This window comes from Emys orbicularis, chromosome 6 (genome assembly GCF_028017835.1).
Source record: "Emys orbicularis isolate rEmyOrb1 chromosome 6, rEmyOrb1.hap1, whole genome shotgun sequence".
NCBI classification, from domain to species: Eukaryota; Metazoa; Chordata; order Testudines; family Emydidae; genus Emys; species Emys orbicularis.
Window position 1 is genome coordinate 44,488,456 of NC_088688.1, and position 13,031 is coordinate 44,501,486.

Consider the following 13,031-nt stretch of genomic DNA (forward strand, 5'->3'; position numbering starts at 1 on the left):
CCGGGCTGGGACTGAGAGGTTTGGAGGGCGGGAGAGGGATTAGGGCTGGAGCAGGGGGCTGGTGCATGGCCCGGGGGGGTGAGGGCTCTGGCTGGGGGTGCAGGCTCTGGGGTGGGGCTGGGACTGAGAGGTTCAGGGTGCAGGAGGGGGCTCCAGGTACATTCGGGCTGGGACCGAAAGGTTTGGAGGGCGGGAGAGGGATTAGGGCTGGGGCAGGGGGCTGGGGTGCGGGGGGAAGGGTGAGGGCTCTGGCTGGGGGTGTGGGCTCTGGGCTGGAGCTGTGGATGAGGGGGTTGTAGTGCAGGAGGTGGCTCTGGGCTGGGATTGAGAGGTTTGGAGGGTGGGAGGAGGATCAGGGCTGGGGCAGAGGCTTGGGGCATGGGAGCGAGTGAGGGATGCAGGCTCCGGGAGGCGCTTACCTGAGGCACCTCCTGGAAGCAGCGGCATGTCCCCCCTCCAGCTCCTACAGAGAGGCATGGCCAGGCAGCTCTGCATGCTGCCCCATCTGCAGCCACCACCCCCGCAGCTCCCATTGGCCGCAGTTCCTGGCCAATGGGAGCGGCAGAGCTGGCGCTTGGGGCAGGGGCAGCATGCGGAGCCCCTTGGCTGCCCTTACGCGTAGGAGCCGGAGTGGGGACATGCCACTGCTTCCAGGAGCCACACAGAGCCCTGCTGTGCTGTTGACCGGACTTTTAACAGCCCAGTCAGTGGTGCTGACCGGAGCTGCCAGGGTCCCTTTTTGACGGGGCGTTCCAGTCGAAAACCGAACACCTGGCAACCCTAGTTCTCACAACAAATGTTTTGGTGGCCTCTGGTGGACACTGACACTTTTCCCTAAAATACTTGATTAACTTTAGGAAAAACAAATAAATAGCACATATACACATCCACATCATTGTAATTTATTTATGTAGGTTTTTTTTTGCAGACTCAATAGTAAAAATATTACTGTGAAAAGTAGTATTTGTAGGTGTGTTAATATCTATCACTTTTCACAGCACACTTAGCAGCTATCTGGAAGGCTGTGAAAAGTGATACTTGCATGTTTGTTAATATCAATATTAAGCCCTGGATGTGGGGGTTGGGGGAACAGAGGCAGAAGCAGTGGGGGACATGGTAGGTTGGATGTGGGCCGGGGGAGGCAGTAGGGCCCCAGGGCGATGGAGGGGGGATGCGGGGCCAGGAAGGCGATGGGGTCCAGGAGCGATGGGGAGGGGTACATGGATGCGGGGCCAAGAGAGAGGAGGGTGGACAGTGGCCGCATTTGAGAAACTCTGGTTTGGATGATAATAAGTTTATCTAGTTGCATAAAATGGAAACAAATTTGGGGTTTGCAACTAATCATGGACTACAGTCACTTATGCTTAGTCCACACTTACAAGTTTTGCCAGTATAGCGATCCAAGTATCACTATACCACCAAATCCCTACTAGTGTAGGGTGGGTGAGCAAAATAAGTGAGTTTGGCAGCTCAGTGAGCAAAATAAGCTATACAAGCAAAAGCACTTTTATGCCAGTACTTTTATGTGTTTGCCCTAGGGCTTTTGCTAGCATAGAAACGTTGGGTGGTGTGGGTGTCAACATGCTATGCTGTCCAAAGTTTCTAGATTAATCTTGATCAAGATAGACTTTTATTAACAATATTTTGTAATGAATATTTTCACTGTTATTGCACATGCCACGGCATCTGAGAATCTCTAAGACCTTTGCAACACTCTGCAAGGCAAGTATTATTCTGTAGATACCAAAGGCATTCGATTCCCTCTTCTGAATCTGAGCTTCCAGTATGAAACCAGCCAAGAACTTTCAAAGCTCTAAATGGTGTTTTTTTGTTGAAATTTTTAAGGTTCTGATAGCCGTGTGTCATGCTCAGACCAACTGCCAGGACCACAGGACACCTTTTCATACCATGGTTGGGTCCTTTCTGAGCAGTCAATGACAGAATTCCCACAGGGACTCGACATCCTCTTCATTGTTTGTGCTCTTCAAAGCTGCTTTGCATTGTTTTCTGGCTTCCCTGTTATGGTTAGTGTCTATTAAAATCTGGCCAAGATTAGGTACTTAAAATGATATTTGAGCACCTATCTACGTGGCCTGATTTTCAAACGTGCTGAGCACTCAGCAGCTCACATTCACTTCAATAGCAACCTGTGGTTGCTGAGCCCTTTAGAAAATCAGGCTACTTATTTAGATGCCTATTTAGGACATAGAAGCCTAGTTGTATGTATTGTTTTTAACAGGAGAATGTATTTAAATTCCAGTACCCTGGTTTGTTTTTCAGCCAATGTACTGAACACATAGTCAATATGTTCAACATGTTCTTGGGTGATTCGTCAAAGCGCTATTGTTCAGTATATGCGAGTGGTGCACTGACCCTCTTCAAGGCTAGCTGGACTGTCAAGTTTCCACTCTTCACTGAGTCCCACTTGGGCTTGAGGTGTGGTTCTCCCACTCTGACTTTGAGTCACTGAGAGGTGTGCCATTAATGCCAGACGCTTTGGTCCCATATACATATGAATCAACACACTTGCATTGCGGTTTTGGCCTCATAACATTAAATGTCTTTCTTGTTTGCAGCTTCCTTCTTTGTTTGAGCTCTAGGCTCTTCTTCGTTGAGTTTTCACATGCAGAGATTGAAAACTGTGTTACAATTGTGACCTCTCACTTTAAATCCGGGGGGGGGGGGAGGGTGTTTCTTGGTCATGCTTGCAGACTCAAGGCTCTGTAGGAAGCATGTAATCAGTCTGCAGCCATCCAGCCTAAAGTAAAGTGGGGTGAACTGTACCTCTCTGTTTTTTTAGGGAGCAGCCTACTTTTTTGTTTCTATTTTGGGGTTCTTGTGTGTTATTCTGAATTCTAATAAATAAAGTAGTGTTATGTTGCAACCTTCTAGCAAGAGTATTTATGTTTTTAATCTAACTTCGCTGTGTTTGCGCCATGGATATAGAGAAAGCTTCTCTTATTTGTTTTGCAGTAGCATCCACATTGTCCTTGATGCTTTCCATGCATATAAGAAAAGGCAGTCCCTGCCACTAAGACACAATTCTATAGACTGAGTCATGCTGTCAGACACTTACGTCTGTGCAGATTCTCATTGAAGTCAATGGGGCTCTGCACAGGCACAAAAGTTTGGTCACACGGATCCAATTGCAGCACCTAATGTGCTGAGAGAATGTGTGGTGAATGCTGCTGGATTATTTCTTTGATAACTATGAGTCATGCCTTAGAGTGCATACTCCATCATTAGTCGTTACTGGCTGGGATGCAAAGATGTCACTCCAATCTGTCAGCTCCCCAAGATTCAAAAGGGACTCTGATATGTTTGACCCATATGTAGATTTCAACCTCGTTGGAGTTGGCAATGACAAGTTCAATGAGGCTGAGGCTTGCTTTACCCAACACCAGGAATTTTTCCAAGTCAGTATGACTCCTGAGCAGGTAGAGTTCCAGGGGCATGATCAAAGATTCTCTGGTATGACAGCTTCATGGTACTGCCAGTCCAAAGTGGCCCTAAGGACAACATAAAAAGCCCAGAGAGGAGCTCTTGGTAGAGTAGTTGCTGCCAGGATGCCCTTATGTCACACCAAACTGACTGTGTTTTTCAGTCCCCTGGCCAGTTTGCAGCTCTTGTAAATCAGAGTGCCTTTTAGACAGTTCTGACTTCAACCAGGGAAAAGGGCCGTGTACAGAGCCTGTAAATCAGGGGTAGGCAACCTATGGCACGCGTGCTGAAGGCGGCATGCAAGCTGATTTTCAGTGGCACTCACACTGCCCGGGCAGGCTCTGCCTTTTAATTTAATTTTAAATGAAGCTTCTTAAACATTTTTAAAACCTTATTTACTTTACATACAACAATAGTTTAGTTATATATTATAGACTTATAGAAAGAGGCCTTCTAAAAACGTTAAAATGTATTACTGGCACGCGAAACCTTAAATTAGAGTGAATAAATGAAGACTCGGCACACCACTTCTGAAAGGATGCCGACCCCAGCTGTAAATGGGTTTTAAGCCACCATTGCATATGCACCTAACTTGTGCTGTGTACACTTTGACTGTAGCAAAAGATATGGCCTATGTTATTTCTAAGTTCTTATGTCCTCCTGGTTTCTGGAGGAAGCCTGTCAGCAGGCTTAAAATGAGAAAGTTTGCAGTGTGGTGTAAATATATCTAAATGTAGGCTTTTAAGTAATCTGCATAAAAACTGTTTGGATATTTTCTTCATTTGTCTGCATCTGTCTTAAAAACAAAATCCCTGTATAGCAGCTATTTCAACCTCTTGAAAAACATGCTGAAGGCAGACCAGTTTCTCTGCAGACTCTTATTACCAGGTATATGTGGTGCTGAAAGTAGTACCTGAAATTCTCCACTAAAAAGGTACTCTGAGTTGTAGTCTGGTAACATGATTGTGACTAATCTGATGAAAAGCTTCTTTTGGGCTACTCATTCCATTTGTGAATGTTTTCCTGGTAGTAGTGATTTAGTTTGCAGAATGCACTTAATGAGGCTGTAGTGACTCATTCAATTTTCATCATGTTTTACAAGGATTAGTTGGGCGTTAGGGCTGCATTTGAAATTGTTTCTGAAGGTGATGATGAACTGTGTCTTAATGAGCCAATCATCTTGCCAACATTTGTCCTGGGCTTGCATGTGCTCATCCCTCCACAAGTTCAATATCAATGTCCTGTTTTTCTTTTTTAAACTATGGAGTGATCTAAAGGTTCCACAGAGCTTTGTTCCTTCTGACATTAACTCATAGAGCTTTGCTACATGACCAAGAAGTCCATTTCTAAATGGCTCTGATTGCCACTCTCACGCCTATGGTCTGCTGGGCCTGTTGCTCAAAGGTCATTCAGAGGAGAGGCTTTAGCTTCAACCTCATTTGTTTTGGTACAGAGGGTTTCAAAGCAGCTGTACAGGCTCCTCCCACATTTCCAAAACAATACTGCTTGGATTTGGAATCCAGAGAGAAATCTGGTTTAATTTTTGGGGGGACTGCAGAACCCAATTTCTAACTAGGTTTATCCAAATTTTCCTGCCCCTTGAGCTTTCTATTTGGGGAATCTCTCTACTTGAGAGTCATATTGTAAAAACTTTCCATGGAGGTGTTTTACTCCCCCCAAACATAGGAAATTTTCAGAAGTGTCATCTACAGGGGGGGAGCTTCAGTTTGAGTGCCACCAAGCTTGAGATAATTCTGGGGTTTTAGGCTAGGCACCCCAAATCAGGGCACTTTTGAAAGTTTTAATCATGGCTTACTGGAGGTATGTTATCCCTGCCTAGTAATTTTTTTTAAAAGCTCTTAGTTCATATGGTTTTAGGCATGCTGGGTTAATACCATTACTACTTCTGCCTATTACAGTTTATGACATTTTAATTTTGGGAGACTGGGGTAAAAAAAAAATTTGCTTATAATTTTTGTTCTCTGAACATTCAATTAGCACTGTACTCCTTTTACACCATCATATTACCAAATAACAGCACTAAGCAAACCCTAATGGTAGCTTAATTATTAATACATCAGCCTTCCCTACCTTGTGTTAAATGATTTTCTAAAGTGGTCTTATATGTGTTTTATTCTCAAGATTTGATACCTCATTTGCAATCAAATTCTGTCTGCATTTTGCTTCTTCCATTACATGTAAACTGATACATGGACATTTGTCTTCACAAGTTATTTCATATGACGCCAGCACATTTGGAAATTCTCCATACATATTTCAGGCTAATACTTAAGCCACTATATTGGATTTGAACTTCTGTTTCTTAAAGAGCTCCTTCAGCTGTTGTTCAGTTGTTGCTTCTTTCTGCTGCATCAGCTCTGCAGCTCCTTTGGTCACTCCCCAGTTATCTGGTTTTGACATTGAAGGACAGTATGGCCTGCCTGAAGCAGGCAACAGATTCTCCCAGTACTCTTTTCTTGCCCTAAATAAAAGAAAAATGTTTAATATTTTTAATGACTGAGTCTGAGGAAATGTTACAGTCTAAACTATTTTAATAACTAGATCAAAATAGTCAGTGGATTTAATTCATTTGCATAAATTTTAGCTCAATATGAGGTCTGGATAGAGGAAGAGATTTATGAAGATTGGCGGTGTTTAAAAAAAAAAAAAGTGCCTTCCATTCGTTTAAAGCAACATTTTAAGCCACTCACCAAATAGGTAGCATGGTAGTCTATATTAAATCTATCTTAAAAGTTGCTATGAATTACTTTAATGTTAATCCAAACCAAAACATATTACAATTCCTTCATTTTAAGGGGCCTCTCTAGTTATATGTTCCCAAAACCAATACAGATGCATTGAATTGTATTAAATACCAACAAATGGGGAGGAGGGAGTGTAAATGGGGAGAGGGGAGTACAAATGTCAAGACCAATTCTGGTCAAAGTAGTCTGTGAAGACCCATTGGGCTAACAAATTAAAGATCATTAAAGTGTAAGAATGTAATTCTTTTAACATGCTATAAGGCAGTTGTGACATTTTACTCCATATTCTTTATGAAAATATGCTTATGATATGACATAACTGAGATGTACTTTATGCAAGATGGGTCTTGTAAGATATCATTGGAAAGGTTATAATTTATTGAATGTGATTATCCAATGTGTATGTCTGTATCATTTCTGTATCTGAAGTTAGGAATATTGACCATGTATTTGTATTTCAACTATGCTACTTTGGGTGATGCCCACTGCTAACATTTCAGGTACAACAATGGAAAAGCCAGACAGGGCGGATGGCCCATCAGCGAGGACAATGGACTATGAAAAGGCTTGGCCTTCCTGCGGATGCTCCTGCCACTGACTCATGGATGCTGTGATACTATAAAGTCAGGTGGTCTTGTCACCGGATACTAACATTATCTGGGACTTCTTTTAACTTTCCACTGGAAGGGAAGGGGAGTCAAGTTTGGGAAACAAAGGATTCCCGCCTTATGTAAATCCTATTTAAGGGTGGGGAGGAAGGCAAATGGGACTCCTACTCTCCATGGCCAGTCTGCCCAAGAAGAAAGATTGCTAAAGCCACCTGAAGGCAAGGCAAGAGGGGAGTCCAGACTGACACAGGGGTCCAGTCTGAAAAGAAATATAACTGGAACTCTGAACCACAGAAACTTTGCAACCTGCCTAAAATAACATTTAGGGTAAGACATTACATTTTGTAACCTGTTTCTTAATTATATGGAGCTTAACTTGCATATTTTGCTTTATTTGGTCAGTAACCTGCTTTGTTCTGTCTGTTATCTCTTATATTCACTTAAAATTCACTTTATTAACTACAAAAATCTTATTGCTTGTTTATAATATAACCCAGTTTATGTAATTTCTAACTGGGAGGGCAAGAAGTTGTGCATACCTCCCTCCACAGTGAGAGAGGGGGTGAATTTCATAAAACCTTCGGGTTTGTACCCCTTAAAGGGAGTGAGCACCAGAGTGTTGGGGAGAGTCCCTAAGGCCGAATCTTTCCAGAGCGGAGCTCAGTCTCTCTGTGCAGCTGGCTGTGGCCCTGCCCGTGTACTTGGTTGGAAGAGGCTTGTGAGCCTAAACCAGCAAGGCCAGGTAAAGGGGACCCAGTCTGGCAGAATAAGCTGATTGAACAGGGGAGGCTCAGTTAAACCCCAGCACATCAGGTGGTATCCCAGAAGGGGGATCCAACCCATCACAGCAGTCATTTAAGTTTGTAAAAATTCTGAATGTCAAGTGTGTAGCACTCTTCAAGGTAATATGGGACTAATACCCCCCCCCTCCCCGCCCATCCATTTGTACTGGTGGAAAGGAGCAAGAAATGGAAGAGCAGCACATGCATTCATTATGTTTTCTCCATTATGGAGTTAGTATAGTACCTTATACTACTTGTACTTAAGAGCCATTAGTGTCCACATGACCACATTTTGTTTTAGCCTACAGATGGCTAGAAGAAGTTCCTGGGTTTTAACTAATGGCTACCAACTAATTAGTCTGACCTTAGGTCAGCGTACAGGACTAATCTTCTTGGGGCAGGAACCATGTCTCCCTTCGAACATTATACAAGAGGGACATTTAAAAAAAAAAAAAAAAAAAAAAAAAAAGTGTGTCCATGTCATAGTATTATATTACAAATATAGGTCTTAGTCTTGAAAGACACTGCCCACAACTCACTTCAACTTCAGTGGGAGTTTTTGGATTATACTGAGGGCAAGGTATCATGCTCAGGACCTGTTGGATCAGGCTCTCATCCTAAGCATGGTTTAAAAGACCTGGGGTGAAATACTGACCCCACTGAAGATAGTGGGGCCAGGATTTCACCCCTAGAGATTAGACCTGAACTTTCAAAGTTATGCTAATTCACATACATGTTCCAAGTTTCTCTGAAAGTTCCATAATCATCAAGCCATTTCACTGTTTGAGACAACACAGACCACAGTGTATGGAGCATATTTAATGTGCCATTTAAGATAAGTACTATAGATAATATACATACCTTGCTCTGACCCAAGGTTTGGTATGCATGCTCAAATCACTACCCCAGCTACCATGTTTCTCAGAAGCCAGTGGCAAAAATCCTCTTTCAGGGGCCAACTCCTCAGCTATTGCTCTGATGTGATAAGGCTCAAATCCACAGCAGCCTCCAATGTATCGAATCCCTAGGTTATAGGCCTCTCTCGCATATTTTTGAACATCCCATCTGGTGACAATTCTTGGCTCCAGAGCTACAATGATATGCATCAGCTTTAACTGCAATAATACTTAGTTTTAGCAGATATTTAGTAAAATCGCTTTACATTTTCAGCTACAGTTAATTTTGCAAATGTGCAAAGTACAATGTCACAGGCATGACTGGGCTATTGCAGTAAAGATTTAAACACTGTTAACCAGGCTAGACACTACTGATGCAATATTTCATTACATTTTAGCTTTTAGGTGTTGCAATGCTCCTCTGTTGCATACTTGCCAGAAGTTTCCTTGTTCCAGAGGGATAGGGCCTGCCAAATTCTAATCTGACAAAGCCCTAAATCAAATGCCAGCTACTAGGTGGATATTTAAGTGTATATCAGAGAGGTCACACTTAAAATACAGGCTTTATTCATATGATCGTTACTGAAAAATGCCAGTACCACTTAAAATAATATAAATGTTTAACTCTACTCAGCTTATGTATGTGGAGTAATACCATCTCAGTGCTTTAAGGAACCCAGTGTTAATCCCCACACTTCAGAAAAAAATATCAACAAATGACCACTTTGTGCCTGGGGAAACAGACTTCATTACTTTAATCTACTATATCAAAAGGCTATCAACTCACCTGCAACTGGGTGAAACACACCAATAGCCCCTTGAACTTTTCTCACCTGCTTTTTGAGTATGAGCTAGGGAAAAGCAAATGTGGCCAGCTGCTCCATCAGATAACAGGCCCAATAGACTTTCAATTCCACCTCTCACATAGCAGACTACCTCTATCCTACCCTTTGTCCCCTCTGCTGCTGCTTGAGTCCAAGTGATGACAGCTATGCTTCCCTCCTCCCCCAACCATAAATTACTTGCAGGGGATCAGAATGGCTGCATTGAGCCAATGTAGCACTGCCTCTTCCTCTGCAGCAGGCACTATGTGCAGGTGACTTAGAAGAGGGGTAAGCTCTCTCTTGTTTTTGCAGAGATGGTGAGTGGAGTAGCAAAGCCATAGGGTTGAGAAGAGACTTTGGGAAGGGGGAGAGATACAAGAGGAAGAACGAACCAACACAGGAAGGGACAAAAGTGAACAGAGAAATGGGGGAGGGTAGAGGAAAGCCGGAGGCAGGAAAACCAAGAGGGAATGACTGGGGAGATGGGAGAAGAGTCAAGACTTAAAGAACAGAAGAGCAAATCCTGCAAATCCCAAAAGGGCCCTGTGGCCGCTGAAATCCGTGTGGTGCTGCTGCATGAAAGTGACAGGCTGGTTTTCAGGAGGCTGCACAGGGAGCATTAATCCCTTACTGGGGCAGGAGACCCATGGGAAGGTACTAGAGCAGGCTGCTGCTCCACAGCAAGGAGGCAGGATTCCTTTCTCCACTTTCTCTTGCAGAAATCCACAGCATCCAAGCAAATTACTCAGGGTGGATGCTGCTCCAGATACCACAGGAGGTTAAGAAAGGCATATTCAGAGAATGAAAAACTGTTCTTGAAAGAATAAAACAAATATTTAAAGAGGGAGAATAATCAGTCTTGGGAAGAGTGGACATTGGGAAAAGTAGGACGAGATGCTTCACTACATGAAAAAGAAATTGGTAAGTGAAATCCAAGGGGTGTTTAATAAACAAACACTCAGATTTGTGCCTAGTCCTGTAGAGTGCACCAGGGAGAGTGGAAGTGAAAGCACAAGGGGCCCCAGAGTACACCAGTGCCCTGTATCTTGGCGTATCAGTGCAAAGATAATGCAAAATGGGTGTAAAATATCAACAGACCAGAATACAGAATTTTGTACCCGCTTTGCCCCAGTGTTAATGACTCTACAAAATGCAGGGCAAGAGTAACCTGAGCCCAGAGAATTTTCTCACCTCTCCCTCCTCTCCTGCAATTCTTGCCACAATCAGTCCTATGCTCAGTTTGCATGATGACTACCAACTTAGTGCCAGCTACGGCACTAACCTCTCTAAAAGGAATGGGCTAAGAGGAGTCATATCACTAGACTTAGGCCTGCATGTTTTCAACCTCCATCCTTCCCTACAAGTGGCACTTGTAGAAGGATGCAACAATTGCCACATTCTACATCACACTCCTCTCAGATCCACTGACTCAGGCACAGTACATCTAAGAGCTTGCCACTGGGGCCATGTACTAAGCGCACAGGAAGGTATTTCTCTTGTTTTATAGAAAGTTGGCTTTATTCAGCTTTTTTAATGTGTGGTTTAATAATGGTTTGGCCATTTATAGTATTAAAAGAAAGACTGAATTTTCCCCCAGCTGAAATGAGGTTACACCACTACCTGGACCTAACCCTCTTTAGACATTATTGCACCCTCTTCTTTTGAGAAGTAGTTGGATAGGACTTTACTGACCTGACTTTTAGATTTGTACAGAGGAGAAACTTTAGCTCTGCCAATATGCCAACATTTGTAAGCAATTAATAGGGACACAGAGGGAAAAACAGGGACATGCATCTTTTAATCCTTTAGGGAGACAGAATGGAAAAATTGGAAAAGACTGTTCTTAAAGAAGGATAAATACTGTGGCAAACAGCAGAGCAGATGCCAACTACAGCATAGCTGACATACTCTTAGAAACTGAGACCTTGCTGGCTGGAACAGGAATAATGCACATTTCAGGCATCTAAACACTTCCTGTATAACATCCTGTTTGTCAGCAAAGGTGGGATACTACAGCAGACAGCCTACATTGATAATCTACCATATAAACCATTTGCAATCAAATGAGTAATTGCTCTCTTTAGGTAGCAAAGGCATTCACTGTAAACTGAAACATGAAATCCATTTCTGAAAAAATAAATCTTATATACACATTGTTTATAATTAATAAGCCAATAACCATAATAATCATGGCAACAAATCCTTCACTGACTTCATTTGATTACAACTAGTGCATGTGTTCCAGCTAGTGCACTTGAAGTCAGAGGAGTTATACCCAGGGATGAATTTTGCTCAATGAGTTCCTAAGATCCTGGTTAAGCTTCCTAGAGTAATATGTTTTCAGAACCCAGAGAGACTAAGGCAGTGGTCTCGAAACTTTTTCCATCGCACCCCCCTTACCCATACTGGAACCTGTCTGTGTCCCCCCACGAACCAGGCTCCGGAGCCGGGGCTGGAAGCAGAGCTGCAGCTGGGAGCAGAGGCCGGGGCTGTGGCCGGGAGCAGGGCCATGGCCATAGCCTGCAGCTGTGGCTTGGGGCAGGACCAGAGCTCCCTCTCCACATCCCATGGGGGCTGTCCCATGTCCCCCATGCTCCCCCAAACATTCCTATGTGCCCTGTAAGGGGGCATGCCCCACAATTTGGGGACCACTGGACTAAGGCCTGGTCTACACTAGAAAATTAAGTCCACTAAACTACACTTCGGTATGAAAAATCCATACCCCACAGCAGCAAAGTTAAACTGACCTAACCTCCTGTGTGGATAACACTAGGTCAATGGAAGAATTCTTACATCGATCTATGCATCCGAAGAAGTGGGCTGTAGCCCACGAAAGCTTATGCTCTAATAAATTTGTTAGTCTCTAAGGTGCCAAGTACTCCTGTTCTTTTTACAACGATCTAGCTACTGCCTCTTGGGGAGGTGGATTACCGATGCTGATGGGAGAAGCCTACCCATCGGTGTAAGTAGTGGCTACATTGAAGCACTGGAGTGGTGCTGGTATAGTATTTCAGTGTAGACAAGCCCTAAGTTACATCCTAATGAATGGCTCATGCTTTGTCCCTTATTCCTCTAGGCTAGGTAGAGAGAGGAGATAAGATTGTCCTGGAAACTCATTGCTAGACAAACTAAGGATCTGATCGGCTTACTGCCAGCTCTAATGAACCGCTCTTAAAGAAAAGGAAAGACATTTTAAAATACTACCTGAAAATCTAGACATTTCTAGCTAGTCTAGGATTTTTTGACGCTTATGTCCTGTTTTCTTTCAAGATAGCTTTTGTTTTCTGACTCCATAGTGTGTGTGGGGATCACACACACACACACACACACACGGTGGCTTATTTTACCAAGCTTTGCTGGTCCCTACTTGATCATACTAGCGATTAATTCATCTTCAAACTCCCAATACATTCCTGTATCTTCCACTGGAAAATCCCAAAACATCCACCCCACTCCTCTAGCCTCATTTAAACCAATTAAAGCACTGAACCTTACACCAGTGTGACAATGATACAGTGCATGCCCACTAACAACCCTGTTTTGGGTACACATTGTACACTACAGCCCTAGGCATTGCTAGGCTTGTGGATTGTAGTCCCCCCCGCCCCCCAAATGCCTGACAATTCCACAGGAAAGCATTTGAGGAACACTTTATATAATGGGGGCTGAGAGCCATTGAACCAAACTGTCAACCCTGTAGAAGATGGGAACCACT

General features: G+C 43.5%; 1 protein-coding gene across 1 annotated transcript in view; it reads right to left on the reverse strand.

The window, feature by feature from the left end:
* Window positions 1-5,556: 5,556 nt before the first annotated feature.
* The window catches only part of LOC135880131 (betaine--homocysteine S-methyltransferase 1), a 30,881-nt gene continuing 23,406 nt past the window's right edge, over window positions 5,557-13,031 (reverse strand). Inside the window, exons 7-8 of the mRNA XM_065406274.1 lie at window positions 8,458-8,686; window positions 5,557-5,923 (exon numbers count right to left, since the gene is read on the reverse strand). Coding sequence (XP_065262346.1) covers window positions 5,731-5,923; window positions 8,458-8,686 — 422 coding nt within the window. The 3' untranslated portion in view covers window positions 5,557-5,730. The remainder of the gene's footprint in view (window positions 5,924-8,457; window positions 8,687-13,031) is intronic.